The sequence below is a fragment of the Sinohyriopsis cumingii genome, chromosome 1, assembly GCF_028554795.1.
Source record: "Sinohyriopsis cumingii isolate HCF-2022 chromosome 1, ASM2855479v2, whole genome shotgun sequence".
NCBI lineage: Eukaryota > Metazoa > Mollusca > Bivalvia > Unionida > Unionidae > Sinohyriopsis > Sinohyriopsis cumingii.
Genome location: NC_142961.1, coordinates 174159961 through 174182489, shown reverse-complemented (window position 1 = coordinate 174182489; position 22529 = coordinate 174159961). Strand labels below are relative to the sequence as shown.

At 32.7% G+C, this 22529-nt stretch overlaps 1 protein-coding gene across 3 annotated transcripts in view; it reads left to right on the top strand.

Annotated features, from left to right (window-relative positions):
* The window catches only part of LOC149808408 (interferon-induced protein 44-like), a 100233-nt gene extending 77988 nt beyond the window's left edge, over nucleotides 1-22245 (top strand). For 2 of the 3 annotated variants that reach the window (XM_089976791.1, XM_089976795.1), the window contains exons 6-7: nucleotides 12311-12482; nucleotides 14844-22245. In XM_089976791.1, coding sequence (XP_089832917.1) covers nucleotides 12311-12482; nucleotides 14844-15154 — 483 coding nt within the window. In that variant the 3' untranslated portion in view covers nucleotides 15155-22245. The remainder of the gene's footprint in view (nucleotides 1-12310; nucleotides 12483-14843) is intronic. The other variant, XR_016424916.1, reaches the window with a different exon arrangement.
* Nucleotides 22246-22529: the final 284 nt, after the last annotated feature.

Genomic DNA, 22529 nt, shown 5'->3' with positions numbered 1-22529 from the left:
GCCTGCCATGTCACTTGTACTGCAACTTGATTTTTGATTAATGTACAAACTATGATGCTGTTGTGGTCTCTTGAATTAGTCCTTGTTCAATAAGCAGCCATGACAAACGTTTATCATGATAGAAGTACTCGTATTTTACACTGAATTCCAACACACCTAGAATATTTAGATAATATAACAATAATGCCTCACGATATTGAACGATGATTCTACGTGTGGGCCAAGAAAATTCCGCAAAGATATGACCATCTTTGATAGACATGGGTATTTCGCAAGAATTCCCACCAGTGATCCATACATTGTCCTCCTTAAATTCCTCCTGGAAGTTAATCAGTTTTGAGTTATATAACTTCGAAATCATCCTGGTTCAATTCCTTGTCCTATTTAGCACGTTAGCTGCTACTGTAGAGCTGTTTATGGATAAAAAAGCAAAATGCTTGTCCTGGCGTTCAGTTTTCATACACACTGACCAATTACGCTCCCATCGACTGTGATTCAAGCTATTCTCTTTGCCGCACATTTTTCAAATGGTTATTCAAACTCGTATCCCACTCGAATCGCCATGTTTAGCATTCCCGTCAGTTTCCGTTATGCAACGATTGATTGGACAAGTACAAAATTTTGACCAATCAAAAAGCTCTTTACAACGGTCATCCTTTAAATAATAAACGGAACAAATACTTATTAGAAAGCCCGTTGCGGAATGGGACTGGATAAAGCATTATTTTATAAAAAAAGTTTCAGAGACGATATTAAAAAAAGGGTCCGTATCGAGGAAAATCAGATTCAGGTCAGGAGAAAAGCGAAATTCTGATTCAAAACAGAAAACAAGAAAACTTGTTTGAGGGCAGTTAAATCCAGTCTAAGTTTAAAAAAATACAACAACAACAATAACAAAATTTGATATAGAAATATAATACAGAAAGATGCGGAAAGAAGTTATTGTTCCCAAAATAAACAATACAATTACAGCTATCAGAAACAGGGAATATAAATGCTGCTGAAAATCAATCAAATTGTACAAGAAACAAAAATAAATTATATCTTATTTATATTTTTTTTTACTAAAATGTCAGTGATATTACAATCACAAAATATCACTATATTTTTAGAATTTTTGACAAGCTGTCAGTGAAATTTCAATCAAAAATTCCCATTGATATTTTCAGAAATGTTGGCAGAGTCATTGAAATTTCAATCACAAAATTTCACTGATATTTTCTTAAATTTTGGTAAAATCTCCTAAAATACCATAATTTTAGTGAAAATGGACATTTGAGTGAATGTCAGGAAATATTCATTGATTTTGCTGAAATTTAAGTCACATTTTCACTGGAGTATGATTTTTTTAGAGCATATTTTTATAGGAAGCCAACAAAATTACTTTTCAGAATAAACATTAGATCAAGCCCAAAATCCACCTTGTACCAAAGATTCATCTATGCTTGTATTTTAATATTAAATTTCTGATCATGTTTTCATTTTCCCAGCTTTTTTGGCCATATCTTTGTTTTTAAACATCTATGGAAATAAATTAAAGAAAACTGACATACATGTGTATCTTCAAATTTATGAGTATATATTCATCCTTCCACATCAGCTACACTGACATATACATGTACTCAAACTCCCACCAATATTTCTATCTTAATCAGATAGTTTAGGTTACTAATTTTTCAGAGAGTATTATCCATATGGAAAAAAGTGCTTATGGATTAAAGCTGCAACTTTATTCCATATGGAATTTTCACTTGCTGTGAAGTACTTATGGAATTGATATGGAATAAGTTGTCTGATTCCATAAGTTTTTCAGTCCATATCAATTCCATACGGATTCCATAAGTATTTCATACGGAATCCATGAGAAATTTCTGTACGGGAACAAACAGATTCCTGACACTGATCTTAAAAACAGGAATGAATTATTTGTTTACCAAGTTTATATATATATATATATATATATATATATATATATATATATATATATATATATATATATATATATATATATATTTGTTTCCAATTGACCTATAACATACAAGAATGTGAAGATTCCTGACAGAAAACATAGTATAGCTATAAACAAGATGGACTTGGAATCTTGCTATATAAATAAGTCTGTTCAGAACTAATGTATTATGTCAGCATGTTATTTACAATTGCAGACCACGGTTACTTACATAGTATAGATATACATAACAGTGCTCTCAAGCACCACCTAATGTGGTGCTCTCAAGCAACTAATGTATTATGTCAGCATGTTATTTACAATTGCAGACAATGGTTAATTACATAGTATAGATATACATAACAGTGCTCTCAAGCACCACCTGAAATGCACAGAGAAGAGCCACGGCTGGAAAGAGGCCTGTAACGCCTCAGGAATTGGTGCCATTTTTGAGCATTTTCTGAATAATCACAGGATTTGATATGCCTCCTCTGCATTTTTATCCATGAAATTAGAGCTGTCTTTGAGGGTCTTTTGCTTGAAAAGAACATTTAAATCTGAGATATTTGGAAGCCATTGACTGGAATGTACAATCAGCCCTCTCTAGTTCTTTTTTATTCCTGAGATATATCATTTTACAGACAAGAATTGAATCTGGTGGGTATAGTTACTGCAGCCCATACAACCACCAGAACCAGAGGAATAACCTCATAATGGGCATAGGTTTAGCACTTTGGGTGGATTCACCCAAAGTTCCTTGCTTTATAACAAAAAGACATTCAATCAGAATGTTCTTCTCACATGTTATGTGTCTGATGGTTGTGCTGTATTCATATTAGGGGATCAGTCCATTATCTCTATATCGAATTCAAGCCATCTTTAAGGGTTGGATGTTCGTTCATTTCCTCGTCCTTCTTATTCTTCTAATGTTAAAGTGATCAAGTTTTCGGTATATTATTTTTCTCCAGTAATACTCACCCGATCACGTTACAATTAATTCCTTACACACCAATGTGCAAATGCAAGCATCTTCATTGATGTATCACTCAGCTTAAATTGGTCAGCAGAAGGTTGATAGGTGGAGGTAATGGTAAAGAGTGTTTCCATTGCTCTATATAGTCTATAGACAAAACATATGAATATTTCTTAAAGGTAGTGGATTGAAGGGCTGGCTGAGCTGATTTCCTAATGCAAATCAGGGACAAAAGTTAGTCAAATATTCCTGGAGAAACATAATATACAAAACAAACTGATTATTTACAATATGTTAAAAGGACATTCTTACTCTTTATAATCCATTTAGCCATCAGGCAAAAATGATGATTTTATAGGAAGAGATTTGAAACAGAATAGACGTACCTCAGTATGACATGACTTTTACCATAAAAACGGGAACATCTTTATTTTAACAAATTTTGGATGATAAATATCTTTTTTAATTTGCATTTGATATATACATGTCTTTTATAATTGATTTGTGGTTGAATACAAGAAAAATGTTATCAAAACGTTTGCCATCAGAATGGGGACATGCAAATTAAAAGTGTCAGAAATTATACATTCAAAAAGGGGACATTCCATAATTGTGCAATTTGATTCTAAATAAGTATTAATTTCATTCAAGTACTGCAGTAATCTCATTTTCCATTCCATATTAATAAATTAAATTGAAATATCATTTTGAATGTTTACGTTATGTTTGATATATATATATAAAAGTAAAAATCTATGTCAAAAGTTTCAAGAGAAAAAAAATCATCAGAAATATGTGAAAATATAAAAAATGGTCCCATTCTGAAATGAAACAATCCAATATCTGATTCTGATCTGAATGCCAATCTTCAATTAAAAGAATTTTATCGGCAATAATACACTTTAGAATTTAGAATGTCTCACAAATTAACTGATTTTGAGTACTTAACTTTGCCACTTTTATTCAAACCCCTTCATTAATAAACCAATGCATGATAAGGTCTATTATATTTGAATCACACCAAAAATATATTTTAAAATGTCTAATTTCAGCAGGACACAATTATTTTTTTAATAATTCATAGGTAAATGTCCCCGTCTTGTAGGTATCGTGTCACAGTTGTGTGAAAATATTTTCTTTTAACATGTATGTCAACTTGCACATTATGGCACTAGGTATTAGCATATTTAACACCAGGTTTTACACCAAGTTCATTGAATTGAGTGGAGCTGTGTTAAAACCATCTTGTTAGGTCCTATTTCAAACATTATTTAGTTATATTTTCACTTGTTTTTTCAACAGTATTAAAAGAGTTAGCAATTTTTTCCCTAAACACTACGTTATTTTTTTTCAAATCTGTATTAATATAAATCCTAACAGACAAAACAATGTGTCAGTGAAAAGAAGGTAAGCTAAGTACAGAGTTAGAAAAGAATACATTGGCATTATGTATATCTATATTTTTATAACTCTTGGTATATAACTATATTTATATTATGTGTATTTTATGTTCATGACTGTAAATTCGTCTGTAGTGAAGATATTAGATACTTAAGTTGAATGGGTGTAAAATGCTATTTTAAGATATTAAAAAGTAGATTGCGTAGGATCTATAAATAGTTGATGACATAGTGTTTACAAACATTAATAATAAAACCAATTTTGGGGTAATTTCTCATTGGCTGATGGGGATAGGTGGGTTCTTAGAAGGATTAAGTTATTTTCTGTTGGATGGGTTAGGCCACACTGGTTCTTTTACGATGTGGGATATTTGAAAAAGTCACTCTTGTATATAAATGCATGGAGATGGACTGTTTTTGTCAGTCCTATTTCTTATGTTCTTGTTGTAACATCAGTCTTCAAACATACTTAATGTTCTGTTTAGGTATTATTTGAGAGGAACATTTGTTTAGATTATTCATTGAAAGTACAAAGTGCTCATTGGACTAAAATATTATTCTGGGACTATTGTGAATTATTCAGAGGAGTTCTGGACAACACATTAAAAAGGAATTGCTATTAATGAACTGAGATATATAATTATCAAACATTTGCAGGTAAAATTATATCTTATGCAATGATGTTTGCAAGAAATACTACATTTTCCTTACAAAATTATGTTTATTCAACTTGCATATATTAAAATGGAGAACAATTTGGAGTTTTAACATCTATTTATATTAAGTGATTAAATTATTTTGTTTGTATGTCATATAATTTAAGATTATATCTTTGAATAATTTCTGTAAGACACAATATGCATACCAAATCATTTAAAATGAAATGATAGGGCATGAACCAACAATTAATGGTACATCTTTCTTACAACAGAGGTTCTGGTGTCTGCCATTAGTTCCATTTTTACCCTCCCCTATTGGCACTTTGGAACTAATTCATACTGTGAGTTACATCTGCTGTTAATAGACCCTCTGTGAACATTTTAGGGTTAAATAGGACTGTCATAAAGTAGCAGATTTAAATATCTAAATTTGTATACAAATAACTAAGTCCTAAAATCAATTATAGAAGCAATAATTTTATCTTGGGTATAAAAAACTAAAGCCAAAGAATACTGCAGATAATACATTTTAACTGGATGGGTATAAAAGGATTTAAGATTATCAGTTCACATTTCCAATCAAATGTAGAAGAGAAGGGCTTGCTGGGGTAGTTTATAATCTCTTTGTTCATACCCATCAAACAAAATGCAAGCACCCAAATGTGAAAATGGAAGTATGTTGGTCCCAATATTATGTACAAGAAGGAAAAAAGGTTCCTGTTTGTGCAGTTATGGTGCAAATAATAGAGTTAAATAGTGAGTTCTGCTGGAAAATCATATGATACAATATTGACATAAATGGAACACCTCAAGCATAGTTGTATCATATAGTCAATGGAAACTTGTCATTCAGCCAAGATTCAACATGAAATTGTTTTATGAATATTGTTTGTTAACTTTGTTTTTTGTAGCATATTAACAACTTTCATTATAAATGTTGCTTAAAAGATATCCATATTGTTTGATGGTGTTCTCTGCTTTGTTTTCATCCTTCCCTCCCAGATTTATGGAATCAAGAGAGTTCCTGAACCTCAGTCTTTTTCCACCATTCACTGTCTTCATCAGGAGCTTGCTGCCTCATGTTACCTGAATTGAGCAATTCTTTTTTCTGACCCCGGATATCATGACAAAGACGACTGGCTAGAATATAATATCTGTTATCTTCATGCGTATCAGTTGTGACATGGTCACATTTTGTTTTCTTAATTTGACAGAAGTTAATTGATTGGGTTCTTTTGTGTCAAACCTTGCTACAAACATGCACATCATAAATGCAATCTCATACATTTTGCTATGGTGAATTAAAATGGGTTTGATCTTGTGAAACCATTGATCTCTTTTCATTTAACTTTTCTAAGTATTTCATGGTCTGACTGTTGAATAGATCTGGTACTGCTCTGCCCCTTTCTACCCCATTTTCAAACATAGTCAAGGTCTTCCATAGCTTTTTCTCCACTTGAGTTTGGTCATTTACAGTAGCCATGTGTACATGTGTGCATTCTCCTGTTTTCATGCCAGACCCTTCTCAGGAATGACATCAGTTGAAACATCGAAGCTAACACAATTTCTGAAAGTTCAACCTAATATTGTCTCAGTGCTTCATTCTGTGTGGAGGATATGAGAGACTATTACAGGAAGGAGCATTGAATTGATGGATCCATCATTTGTTGTTTTCCCTTTTCTTTCACTGGTTTAAAAGAGCAACTGTGCCGCCAAAACTCCCTGTGCATAAAATAACCAATGCAGTATGGACATGGGCCATAGTCGACAGTTTTAAAGTTCTCCCATGTAGACCGATCATATCTCTACCATCCCCATTTTTCAGCACATCACAGTTGTGGATGTAATTAGCTATATTTCTGTGTCTATCTAGGAGCTCTTTCTCTTTCATCTCTTGTTCATTGTGGGGACTCATCATGCTGAATACTGGATCCAAACAGGTAAATCGAACTGTTATATATTTGGAATTGATTTTGCAACTTTAGGAGTTACTTTTTTATGTAGTTGGTTTGTTGAGACTTACACTGTTTGATATGGACATTTAATTGGATGTCATTCATGGATGCGGTCTTCCTTTTCTTTGAAGCCTTGGGTTTTGGATATTCATCTCGTATAGGCGATCCAATTTAAGCCAATATGGTATTATATCTGTAGCAAACAAGTCATTAGAATACGAACAGGAGACTTCCCATCTTCAGAGGGCATGTGTTCACTATCCGAGCCCTTCCTGCAATCCAGAAAAAGTAAATGTTACTAATCTTAATATCAATCATCACATCAATAAAATATCAGTAAATACCTAACTATAAATTAAATTAGTGGTCACTTATACTCATCATTTTTACACTATGCAAACCAAATTACAAGAGAGAATGATGCTTAATCACGGAAATAGCCTGAATATGCTTGTACCTGTAGGACATGTACCTTGTATATACATGTCAAATCCTAGTTAATTGCTGCCCATTACTCGATTGGAGCTATTTGATCATTTCGATAATTCATGTGGAGTTATGCTCATGTTTGACATTTTTCTGAGATGTAAACCTTAACGTTGCACTGAAAGGCTCATTTAAACAAGGACATTATTGTTAATACTGTACTGCTAATCTTAAATATTTTGAAAAGTGAAATAATAAATACAGTATTGGTAAGATAATTATGTTCACTTTGCTTCCCCTAATATAGGAATCATATGATGACATCTAATTTGGTGAAATCTGTTATGAACATTGGACAACTCTTTAATTAAAACACATACATCTATATTGCTCTATGTCTTAAAAAAGAAATATATAATAAATATATGTCTGTTTACATATCTGATTTCAATCTTGGTAGATCTTCTTGATACCGGCTTCAATGAGTAATTCAAAGCAAAGTGTGCAAGCCGACAGTGAATTAGAAGTGAATTTTTACAGTGTAAACGGAAATGCCATTTTCTGACTTACACACATGGGGTTTCATGGCTTTTATCACTCAGTAAGGTCACAGCAGTCCATTTTAGCCACTGTTGAAAAACAGGGACGTCCCCAGGTCTGTTGGTGTGTATTCATGACTTTCACACACACATACACACACAGACACTCCCACACACACACACACACTTTAGAAGTTTGGAAAGGAAGTTTGGAAAGCCAGGGTCATATCACCCAAACACACCTCCAAAACAAAAAGTTCAGAGGTTTACAAAGTAACTATAGACAAAATTTTGACTATCAAAGGTCATGTCACAGATGCTGAAAACCCTAATGCTGAGATTCCAGAAATCTTAGATAATGCATAATTGCAGATGAAAAGATTTTTTATAGACATGCAATAAATATAAATTGCATTTGCATGCAAAGAAAATGTGCAGAAAATATTTTCAGTTTGCAGTGATAACACAATTGAATGTTTGAAAATGAAGAGGATAGAAATGTAAGAACATATAATGTATGGGCAGGCACAGTCATTACCTGCAAATCAGAAACTACTGATCAAAATATGACACATTTGACAGAAAGCATCATAAAGGGCTTTCAGCGTTGTACATTATGGTCCAAAATATGGCAGTCATTACTGCAAATATAATAACTTTTAAATGGCCTCTTCTCAAAAACCACTTGGTAGAATTTGACCAAATTTGACAGCATTCTACCATATTTACAGTGCGACCCCGTTATAACGTGCCCTGCAATAACTTGAATTCAGATATAACATGGTCATCATGTGGCTTTCGAAATTTAATATATTCATTTGCACATGAAAAAATATTTTTCTGTTCAAAGTATGTGAAATAGTGTATAAAAAATTTATTATCATTTTAGGGAAGAGATCTTGTATGAATTCGAATATTATATGATCGTGGCATGGTTCCTGAAATTTTAAATACATGTACATGCATTTTTCTCATACCTGGAAAAATATATTTTTTTAAAGCATGAGAAATAGTGTGTAAAATGTTTATTATCATTTTGTGGAAGAGTTCATGTATGAATTTGAATATAAATTACAGTCATGGAGTGGCTTATGAAATTTAACAATTTCACCAGGTTCTTGAAGTGTTATGCCAAAATAAACATCATCAAAAATGTTACTTATTACTGATCCATGAGTAAAGCCAGTAAGTCATCTTTGTGATTGTCTTCAATTAATTCTGTATGCAATCGTTACTCAAACAATAGCCAACATTTGTTTCTTCTTTAACTGCATACACAACCAAGCAACAGACAATGTGGTAGTTGATAAAAGATTCTCACAATTATATAAACATAAAAAAATGAAAGCCACCAACATGTTTGCTGGGCTTGGCGGTGTTATTAGATGCAGTCAGATGACCTGCAGTAATTAATGTCCACTTTATTTGCTGGAAATTGAAACTTACTTGGCTATGAAATTGTACATGCGTTCAGCTTAAAAGATTTATAAAAGTGACAGTGACCTTTACAGGCCTACTGCACTTAGTTCTTGGGTTTTACATGTGTATGGTGTTTGCTCATAAACTCGTTATTAATTTTCTATTGTTTTACAAAATATTTTACTGTTATGGAAAAGTGGGTTCACAAATGCAAGTTGTTCTCAGCCCAAGTGAAATTGTATGCCCTGAATCAAATATAGAAGGGCAAACAACAAACTCAGCTTGCCAGAGATCTAGGAATTAGCAAGTCCACTCTGTGAGGGTGGAAAACAAGAAGAAATGCTCCATTGTCTGTCCTATATTCTAGAAGAGGAAACTGGTTTACAGCGTAAAAGGGTTAAGTTTGCTAATGACGAAAGGTGAGTAAGAGCTGGCTGGACGAATTCAAGAAAAGAGACAATATCAGCCGAGTTCTTGTGTCTGGGGAAATCCACTCAGCTGATAAATAGGCTACCAATTCCTATCCAACCGAGCTTAAAAAGTTGCTGGAAGAAATATGCTACACAGCCAATCAAGTTTATAATTATGACGAGACTGGTTTATGCTTCAAAATGTTACCTGATTGTACCCCTGCAACCTGGACTTTTAGTCACAAATGAGAAGGCTTTAAGAAAAGGAAGGACCAAGTCACTCTCTTGTTTTGCATCAACAAGTTTGGCAGCCACAAATTCAGACCTCTGATGATTGGGAAATTGAAATTTCCCAGATGTTTTCATCATGTTAATATGAAGGCCCTTCCCTTTGAATACACTAACAGCAAGAATGCATGGATGAAATTAGTTCCATATTTGATGACTGGTTCCCTAAAATGTTTGTTCCAGCATTCAGGCTCATTTGTGAAAACTCAGACAGGAGGAAAAAGCTCTCTTTCTGTTGGATAATTGCCCTGCCACCCCCCAGCAGAAAATCTTGTCAGTCATGATGGCAAGATTAAAGCCTTATCTCCAAAAGAACACTATGTCAGAAATCCAGCCACTGCACCAAGGCGTCATATCGGTATTGAAGCAAAACTATCATTGTAAAATGATCAAGCAGATGGTAGCAGATAAAAGCTCCTCCTTTGACACATTACTGGCATCACTCAACTTGAAAGAAGTCTGTCACCTCGGTGGGAAAGCCTATGATGCTATCTCTGCACGTTGCATTGAATGATGATGGATAAGGGTTCTTTAAGGTCCAGCTTTTCCGTCATTTACACACCATGATAGTGATAATGATGAGTCTAAATTTACAGGATTCACTGTACATTTAGCTGAAGCACTCAGATATTATGAGCATAGTCATCATGATAATCCTCAACTGGTATTCAGCAGATGACATTTGTTCCATATATGAGCATATCTCAGATAATGAAATTGTTGCAAATGTCAGCAGGAAGAATGAAGCTGCATAACTAGAGCCTGAAACCAGTGATGCTAATGATGACGATGATGATGTCGTGGTTCCCCAACTGCACCACCAAATGTGTTAGAGGCAGTAGAGCACATAGAAGCAAGTTTGAGGTGGCTGAAAACTCGAGATGTGGACAAGGTCAAAATATTCCAACTCAGAAGCATTCTCGACTTTGCTAGAAGCCAACAGTTCACTGCAAAGAAGCAGACTCCACTAGTGTAAAATTTGTACAGACACCGTTCATAGAACCTGGAACATAGTGAACCATACATGTGCTTCGTCTTTCTTAACCTAATTTTGCTGTTAATTTTTCCTATTGAATTCAGACACATAATGATCTGTGACAAAATTATTGAATAGTTTAAATATGTATGCAACTTTTGCAATGGAATTACATGTATTATGGATTAACTGCATGCCACGATGGTATAATATCAGATGGTAAGTAAACAGTGTTAATACTCTGTTCATGTTATATATTAGACGTTGAATTCAGACACAATGATCTGTTACAAAATTTTGAATATTTTAAATCTGTGTGCAATTTTTCAATGTTATTACATGCATTATGAATGAACTGCATGCCATGATGGCATGATAGTAAACGGTGTTGTTACCCTATTCATCATATATATTAGACATGAATACATGTATATCTGCTAATGCATTGTTCTCTGAAAAAGTAAAATAAGTAAAACCCTGCATTAACGTGACCCTGCTACTAACGTGATCCAATTATCACGTTATAGTGGGGTTCCACTGGAACACTTTAAAATTCATCCAAATGATGCCAGTTCACAATCAGAATATGACTACTATTACTAAAATTAGAAAACTTTTATATAAAGCCTTAAAAATTGCTTATCAGAATTTAGCACATTGACAAAGTACTCTGTCATGAAGGACTTTCAGATTATACAAACGATACTGATCTGCCATGAAATATATCTAACTTTAAACAACTTCTCAATAAACTGCAGAACAAAACCTTTAAAAATTTCACAGAAAGCATAGAGGCATATTATGCCTTCCAGTTTTTGTACAGTGATGTTGATCTATCATCAAATATGGCTGCTGTTACTAAGAAAATGAAACATAAACAACTTGATCTTATAAAAGCTGCTTAACAGAACTGTACCTATCTTGCCAGAAAACATATTGCCTTTGAGGCATTTCAGTATTGGGCAAATGATGTTAATGTACCCGTCATTGTGGATGAAGAGTTCAACACTAGAGAAACCTTGAACCAGTTGTTTGAATCACATACAGAATCAACAATATTAACGAAATTTGTGCATAAACATCTTGTTAACCTTGATTATTAACCAACTTATTTTGTATTTCACCATTAAACAGATATCAACCAGATAAGTGATCTCAGACCCACTTGGGCCTGTTGTTATATTGCCCAGTCCACAGTACTTATGAAAACAGAACAATAAACTTGGTTTATGACACAGTTTATGTTGGATCAAGTAATGCCTTATTGTGAATTAGTACTGATAGTATACTTGGTGATTTGTTCAACCCATTTTTCAGTTTGATGGAGCATCCCCACTTTGTACAGAGACTCCTGGCTTCATCCACATTCCCAAAATCAAGGACAAAGTACACTGTGTGATGTTCATCTTTGACTGCAGCACTGTGGATGTAATCCCAAAGAACACCCTGGATAAAATAAAAGACATGCAGAAGAGGTTGATTCAAAGAGGTATCTCACTAAAATTTCCTCCTCCTCATTACCATTACTATAAGTAGTATTTGATTTTTTTCTCAGAGTTTTAATGCCTATGTTGTTCTGCCATGATGTTGTCTATTTTCCATCTGTCCATTTGTCTTTTTGTTTCAGCGACTGAGTTCTTTTAAGAATAATTTCATTAAACACAGGTGAGTTACCTTAAAAGAATCCTTCTGAGTTTATTGTCAGAACGAAAGATCAAGGTCTCCCTGACTAAACATACCATCACCAAACCTCACAGAAATGTTTGTACTTAATAGTATGACAGGTCTATTACATTAGAAGTGTAAAGTTCAAAGTTTAAGGTCATATAAAGATTTCCGTATCATCAACATGATTTCTCCTGAATGTCTCTTCATCCACCTGATAAATAGTTTGCTTTACGGTACAATGAAGCTTATTAATTTCATAGTCTTAAGTCAGAGGTCAAAGTTCATGTAAAAAGAAAGATGTGAAAACAGTTTCTGCATGATAGACATAAATCTGGTTTTTTGTCTGCATATATCTTCAAGAAATGTCAAATGAAGATTCTTGAGGATAGAAATACTGGTAGTTGGCCAATTTCAAGAATAATAGATTAAAGTCAGGGAGACCTTCCTCTACCAAAGAAAAACTGATTTACTTTCAAAGTACCAGACAGAAATTTGACAAAATATTTATTTGAAATTCTAGTAAATTCTTTGAGATCTAAATTTTCTTTCTATGTCATCACCGTACTTTCACACAAAATATAATGATTAGTCGGCTTCTTTGAAAACATGCCAGCAGTGGCATCCAAAAATAAACATTAGTACAAGTGAGGTCATGGGTTTAAGCAATGATTTCTCAGAATTAAGTTTAATGGTAGGGTTGGGGAAGGAAGAGGGATTTTTAAGTATCATTATGCTTGATGTCATCTTTAATTATTGTAGCGTTCTGAAATATTTCAGAAAATGATATATTAAGTCAGTTAAATGTTTACAATGTAATATGACACAAATATACATGATAAACTCCCATTTGGGCAAAACAGTCAACTTGGATTTGCTTCCCATGTCAGACTTATCATTTATACTCATCTATCAAATGCAGGAAGTAACATTTCAGAACTTGACATGCGTTCATCAGCTGTTATAATAGAACTCATAAATATGTTTGCACAAAATTATTCCTCAAGTTAATGATTTGATATGCTGGTACAAACAATCCTCGGAATTTCCAGACTGACTTCCATTATTCAGTTTTTTTATCTGTAAATTTTAAAAAATACGTTTTAATCAGTACCTCTTGGCTATATTGGGCTGATGTGCCATTAAGTCCTTTGGATACATAACTACATATATATACTATGTACTCTGTGTTGTTTCTATTAATAGAGTGTGTCAGCATACATCATCATTTAGTTCTGGTAAATAGTTATTTCACAGTTTGTGTTTGTATGCTTATCCCATAGATTTATTATTAATCTAACTCCCATAAAAGTGCATAATACAAGTGTCTGTAAATCACTTTTGTTTATCTGAAAAATGTGAAGTGAAAATTCAAAAGAAAAACTGAAAACAAAGAAAAACTTTGTTTTGATTCCTTCCATGCATTAAGCCTGCCCTACAATAGATTTATTCAGTGATAGAAGAGATGTTTGTTTTTCAGATGGATTCGTATATTGTATATTTTACAGGTAATTTATCTATTTGAAAGAATAAATAGAGGATATTTGCTTGAAATGAGTGAATAATGGATATATTTCATCGAGTGGATGAAAATACTAGTTTTTGACCTATGAGAGAGAAATGTATCCGTTATTCACTCGTTTCAAGCAAATATTCTTTTTATTTTATGCTCACATACGTTGGCTAACTAAAGTTTGTGACACAGTGAACTAGCAGATTTCTTACGATAATGTCAGCTGTTTACCGTACATGACAGAAAATCAAAGGGAGGTAAGTATGTTCTGACCCAAAAAAGTAGTTCCTTTAGTGAAAAAGTATTGTTATTTTTTCACTACAGTGAAATATCAATATTATTTTAATTAGAAAATCAAGTAATTCACTGCTTAGCATAAAATAAAGATATTTATTGTTATACAGCATGGTTGGCAATAACCAGCTCTGATTGTTGTGAAAATTATGCCAGGCTAAGTAAGTAGAATTAATCAAAATTGGCTTCTGTTATCCTTTTGTTCACACAAACTTAATTTACTCCATACCCTAGTAATTCACCATGAGACAAAGCACTGTTTTCCAATATAATCTATTTATCACTTATTTCTGTTTTACCTGATCATATTATATACATTTGTCAAAGTATCAAGTGCATATATGAAAACATCTGAACTTTAATATATGTATTTTATAGGAGTTCCCCAAACAGTGATCTTGACAAAAGTGGATAAAGTGTCTGAGATAGTAGAGGTTGATGTCTCAAAGGTTTTCCAGTGTGAGAAGGTAAAAGATGTAGTGGACAAGGTATCCCAGACCCTGGGTGTACCACGCAGTAATATTTTCCCTGTCAAGAATTATGAGAATGAGACAGAGCTGGACCAGAACATCAACATTCTGGTACTACAGGCGCTGAGACAGGTGCTTGGATTTGCTGATGATTACCTGGAAAATTACCTGGAAAGAATGGAATGTGAAAATATTGCACAGATGAATATCAAAGAGTAGAACACTTTGTTCAGAGATGGGTGTGTTTAAAAATTGATGAACCCTAACATTATCATACATGTTAAAATGAATGAAAAGTTCTGTTTTCTTGAATCACTGTCTTACCAAAGGTAGCCACTTTTGTTGACGAATCTATCTTATTTGAAATATGTCACAGAATATGTATGCATATATGATTCTCTTTGCTTGTGTTGCTGCTTTGTCATAATGCTAAAGAAGGGAGGGTGAGGATATAGAGATGGAGAACTGAACTATAATTATAGCACAAAATCTTTGGGGGTGGGTACTAGCTGTGTAGATGATACTGTTAAGTAACATAGTAGATAATCATTTTTTTTATTATATAGACTCTCATATATATAATATATATCTATATACATATACATATCTATATACATTTATATATATATATATATATATATACCTCTCCCTCGATAACTTGTGCACAACAGGGTCCAAAAACATAGACCTCATTATAAGTAAGGGCACTGATTATCAAGGGACCTCCATACCAACATTAAATGATGAGTTCCCTGCTAGACATCGAGAAAACTGCCAGGGGGGAGGGGTAGCCAACTGATCTATTCAAAGGCTGAGTGTTCATTTTAAAGTTGCGTTGGGAATACTTATCAATAAATCACTTTTTTAATGAAGTTATTCGTTTTTATGTAAAAATGACATTTATTTTCAAGATGCCCAACCACTGAGAGATCATTAACATTATTCCAGCTGGTTTCAACATTCCTTCACCTGTACACAAAAACATTGCATTTTGTATCACTGCTTTATGTTGTTGTTGAGTAGTCGGGTTCCCTGAGCAATGTGTTTCTTGCATTACTCTCTACTATAGTGGAATGCACTGAAAGGTGCACAGTTATCAGGGAACCAGACTATTTATTGATTTAAATTCACATCAAACAAGATTCCTTTTCTTAAAAAAAGAAACAGAAGATTTCCCTTGTGAAACAGCCATCAATGTCGAAAGTCAATTTTATAAAAATTGTTTTATTAGTAAGAAATTGATGCCATGATTTAATTGCAAGTAATAGTGAAAACATTCTCATAGATAAGGAAATTTCCAAGTGCCAATTCAGGAATTATAAGTTCATTACAAAACTCTGAAACTAGCTTCTCATTAATAAAACATATTTGTGAACAAGAATTTTATTTCATCAAGTATCTTTTTTTGCTTGGTTTTCTTTCAATCTTTGATCACATTTGTGAATGAATATGCTAATTTAAATAGTTTAATTATATTACGTTCACCAAAAATGTTGTTAACAGTATTTGATTGATCACTTGAAATAAGTAGACCTGACATTCAATTGGGGCTGCTAGCTCTTACGCAGGTTGGATTTGCACGCCTTTTAACTTTTCATTTATTCCACCTCCTTTATTTGATACAAATGACAAAATGTGGTAATACAAGAAGGTCAGCTTTTTTAATTCATTGCAACAAGACAATAAATACTTATCCAAATCAACCGCTCTGGTGTCCTAGTGGTTAGAACATCCACCTCGGATGCATGAGTATGTGGGCTCAATCCCCAGCCGAGTCATACCAAAGACTTACAAAAATGGTACTAACAGATGCCTCACTTGGCACTCAGCATTAAGAGGTTAGTGTTAGGAATGGTCGGCCGGGTGTCAGGATAAAGTGATTGGGTGGGACATCATGCTACATGTCTGCAGCATGATGCCTCAGTGTTAGACATCACTATAAACTGCTACACTGCAGACATCATAGTAATATGACTGAAATTTTTTTAAAGCTACGTTCAAAATCCAAATCACATGCACACACACACACTTATCCAAATCAGGTATCAAAATTCTATCGGCACTTAGTTCTCAAAGAATTGCTTGCAGACATTGCTGTTATGGTAGATTGACATATTTCACATTTGAATACAACTGAGCACATTGTATTAATGCTCATTACACTTAAATTGAAATAAAAGATAAAACTAATACACGAACTTAACTTGATAAGAAAACTTATTTAATTGGTATTTATTAATGAAATTGCTGCCTCAAGTAGGTGTTAGGACATTGATCAAAATTTCTTTGCATACTATTACCAAACAAATGGTATCAGATTTGATCTTTTTTGGAAAGTTTATCTAAATAAGAATAAACCAGTTTCTTTATCCAAGATGAAAATTCAAGCAGCAGAAAATGGAAAATGAAAGGCCTTAATGGAAGGAGTAGATACTTCTGCCATTTACAGTTTTTATAAGCACTATATTTTTTACACACTGAAATGAACAGCAACAAACTTTTTGAACTCTGACAATTTAGGCCTGTCCTTTTTAAATCAACATTTATAAATATACTGAACTTTTATCAGGATTTCATGACTCTCTAGTACACACACACACACACATTTTAAGTCATAAAGATGAGCCTTTTATGGGATTATACATATTAGAAACATTGCTATTTTAATATACTGAATGTAAAAACCCATCTTTTATAAGTAGATTTCTTGAAATATTATTAACTCAAGTGATTTCCCTTTCAGTAACAATAGTTATATTCACAAGAGTTATTTCCCATACTAAGACTGAAGACTGACATACAGTACAACTTATTTGTTGATTTGCAGTAAGCAGTATGTAAATGTATACCTTTAAAAATGATCATGCAAATAAATACAAATTGAAGTAATCTACGTCTTTATCTTCAAGACCATAATATGGAAAAGTTATGGATTTCATTATGTTCATAAGAATACAATATGGAAAAATGGATTACTTATATATTTATGGAAATCAGATGTAAGATACTAATTAGCACATGAGTGCTGTAGATTTAAAGATCAAAATTCTGCATGTACTTTTGAATATTCCACATGGAATATGGCAGTAGACCATATGGTAACAGTCCATAGGGACTCTGGTCACATTTATTTTCTTATATGGTCTATGTATTTGTTTCTTAGCACTGAACTTTCGGTTGTTTCCAAATCCTGATAAATCATATGTTAATATACAGTACCTTCAAAGATGAACTCGCAGTGAAGTTCTTGTTTTAGGTTATGGCCAGCATTTTTTGAGCAAAGCATTTTACTATCAGATCATCATCAATGCCTTATTACTCACTGTGCAATGTTACCAAAATACACACAGACAACCACACCATAATGCTCAAAATCTAAATAATAAGCAAATACCTTTAAATCAATACTAAGAATTCCTAAATATAAACATATTATCACCACTAAATTGAAAGAGGAAAAAAAAATGATTTAAAACTGGATTGGGACTACATTAATGGGTGCTGACCTGGAAGTAATAATTGTGACCTGGGTCCTATAAGATCAACTCATTTATGACTAGTTTTCTTTAAACTTTTATATTTGCATGCCACAACTATTTCAACTTTAGTCACGAAATCTTGTTGAATTCCATTTCAAACAAGGTCTGTGGCAGCTATCAGAATTTATGTAGTGTTGGTGTTGTACAGGGTGCAAGTTTTTGGTCAAGTGTTCTTGAGATGCCAAACCTAATTTGCTATATCTTTCTTACTTATAGGAATTTTTCAGTGCAGTAAAACCTTTATTGTAATAGAAGGTAATTGCTATCAGAAAACATGTTTGAAATATAATAACACTGAAAAACTAAATTTTAATAGAATTTTAAATAAATATTCACATTTTCTATTAAACGTTTTTAATGTACAATTAAATTTTTGTACAAATTTTAAAATTCAGACTGACATATTTGAATCAGCAATGTTGACTAATTTACAACAAGTGGTAGCTTTGTCTGTCATGTAATATTTTGTCCAGGGGTTGTGAAGCAAGATAGTTGACAGCAATTTTTTGTAGCAAATTCCAATATGCATGTTCAGATGCATATAAGTGTACACACCAAAGAAGCAATGACAAGTGTCACATTCCACATTTATTGTCAGGTATTCATCCAGTTGTTATTATAAGTAATAGTTAAAATGCACTGCATTTCAATGTCAATGACCACTAATAGTGACAATATAATTGAGGCTTAGCCTTACTGAACAGTGGTGCTGATCTCTCTCATGAAGACCAAAGCCATGTCTTTGAGGTGCTATATACGGTACCAGTGTGGTAGTGTGAACTAATCCTGGAAATATATTGGACATGTCTTGATGAGATGTTGATAACACTATCTGACAACTTGTGAACATCAAAACTCTTCAAACTCTTCCATCTTGTTCCAGATGCCAGTCTAGACCTGAAAAGATTTAACATGTTTCACTTAATCTTATAGATCAGTAACATGTAAATGAAGTGACAATGTTAGAGATATGGAGATTTCAAAATCACATTAAGGGTGCAAGAACAGGAAAAACATTAAACTTGACATTGTGACACTAAGAAATGTGAAATGGGCATGTATGAAAGTTACTATTCATCCCAAAATATATGAGGTTTCTAGAAATATGTTATTAGATTCGATTCTGTCCAGCCATTTACATGTTAAGTAACTACTAAATTACACTAGCGATCATAGAGTTTAAGGCAATGTAAGATGGTGAGGTTTGCAACAGTTAGTACATACCGGTATAAAGGAAATTAAGTGACAATGAATTAAATTAAAGCTATTTCCTTAAGTAAGCTTATTCATGACGGAAATATCATTTTTGGAATGAATACAGCCAATTATATGCCTCATAGATCAGATATAGATAACAGTAGGTCCTCAGTCATCAATTAAATGTGAATAGATCAGATATAGGTAAGAGTAGGTCCTCAGTCATCGATTAAATGTGAATAGATCAGATATAGATAAGAGTTGGTCCTCAGTCATCGATTAAATGTGAATAGATCAGATATAGATAAGAGTAGGTCCTCAGTCATCGATTAAATGTGAATAGATCAGATATAGATAAGAGTAGGTCCTCAGTCATCGATTAAATGTGAATAGATCAGATATAGGTAACAGTAGGTCCTCAGTCATCGATTAAATGTGAATAGATCAGATATAGGTAACAGTAGGTCCTCAGTCATCAATTGAATGTGAATAGATCAGATATAGGTAACAGTAGGTCCTCAGTCATCAATTAAATGTGAATAGATCAGATATAGGTAAGAGTAGGTCCTCAGTCATCGATTAAATGTGAATAGATCAGATATAGGTAAGAATAGGTCCTCAGTCATCGATTAAATGTGAATAGATCAGATATAGGTAAGAGTAGGTCCTCAGTCATCGATTAAATGTGAATAGATCAGATATAGATAACAGTAGGTCCTCAGTCATCAATTAAATGTGAAATTCTGATCCCTGAAATTGTAAAAAAGGATGTGGGACATTACCATGTACTTATTAACATCGACTGTGCAAACTTAATTCAAATGGTCTGTTTAAACATTTCTAGTGCAGTTAACAATTAAGTATTAATGGTTCATTAGAATCTGATATCATCTGATACCAAACTCTGTTGAAGTACTAAATTAAATTATATTACTATGCATATCAGCTGATACCAAACTCTGTTGAAGTACTAAATTAAATATTACTATGCATATCAGCTGATACCAAACTCTGTTGAAGTACTAAATTAGATTATATTACTATGCATATCAGCTGATACCAACTCTGTTGAAGTACTAAATTAAATTATATTACTATGCATATCAGCTGATACCAACTCTGTTGAAGTACTAAATTAAATTATATTACTATGCATATCAGCTGATACCAAACTCTGTTGAAGTACTAAATTAAATTAAATTACTATGCATATCAGCTGATACCAAACTCTTTTGAAGTACTAAATTAAATATTACTATGCATATCAGCTGATACCAAACTCTGTTGAAGTACTAAATTCAGTTATATTACTATGCATATCAGCTGATACCAACTCTGTTGAAGTACTAAATTAAATTATATTACTATGCATATCAGCTGATACCAAACTCTGTTGAAGTACTAAATTAGATATTACTATGCATATCAGCTGATACCAACTCTGTTGAAGTACTAAATTAAATTATATTACTATGCATATCAGCTGATACCAACTCTGTTGAAGTACTAAATTAAATTACATTAAAATGCATATCAGCTGATACCAAACTCTGTTGAAGTACTAAATTAAATTAAATTACTATGCATATCAGCTGATACCAAACCCTTTTGAAGTACTAAATTAAATATTACTATGCATATCAGCTGATACCAAACTCTGTTGAAGTACTAAATTCAGTTATATTACTATGCATATCAGCTGATACCAACTCTGTTGAAGTACTAAATTAAATTATATTACTATGCATATCAGCCGATACCAAACTCTGTTGAAGTACTAAATTAAATTATATTACTATGCATATCAGCTGATACCAACTCTGTTGAAGTACTAAATTAAATTATATTACTATGCATATCAGCTGATACCAAACTCTGTTGAAGTACTAAATTAAATATTACTATGCATATCAGCTGATACCAACTCTGTTGAAGTACTAAATTAAATTATATTACTATGCATATCAGCTGATACCAAACTCTGTTGAAGTACTAAATTAAATATTACTATGCATATCAGCTGATACCAACTCTGTTGAAGTACTAAATTAAATTATATTACTATGCATATCAGCTGATACCAAACTCTGTTGAAGTACTAAATTAAATATTACTATGCATATCAGCTGATACCAAACTCTGTTGAAGTACTGAATTAAATTATATTACTATGCATATCAGCTGATACCAAATGCATAATCAAAATCCAACATGAAATAACATTTTGGGATATTTCAAATGCATACAGCCAAATACATACCTAACATATCATCTATAGGTACAATGAGATCCTATATGAATGTGAAATTCTAATCCCATACATTCTAAAATATACAGATATGTGGTCATGTGGGATATGTAACCATGTTAAGACCAGTTGCACAAACTTAATTCAGATTATTAGTTTGAACATTTCTGGTGTAATGTTTAAATTGTCAGTTATAATTATTTTTGTGTCATTAATAATGCGTAAAGTAAAATGGTTCATTAGAATGGGAAAACAACTTATGCCACAATGTTGCACTATGTCAGTCAATGTATTAACCAAAATGAATAAAAAGGAATCTAAATGTACTTCATTTTGCTGTTTTCTTACATCCAGGGTAAATAGATTTAAGGAAAGTGAATTCATCCCTTTTATCTATATTTCTTTTGACATTTTTCATTCTCTAACAGTTTAAAATGTCAAAGTAGACAACCTGAGTCAACTTTACCTTGGTTTTCATCTCCATCCTTTCATCAAGTACTGTATAACTGTTTATAAACAGTCATTGAAAGCCATTCAAGCAGATACGTGTTTCTTCTTCAAATACATTGCCTAATTTTAATATCTTAGGAAAACTACTACTACCTCGCAA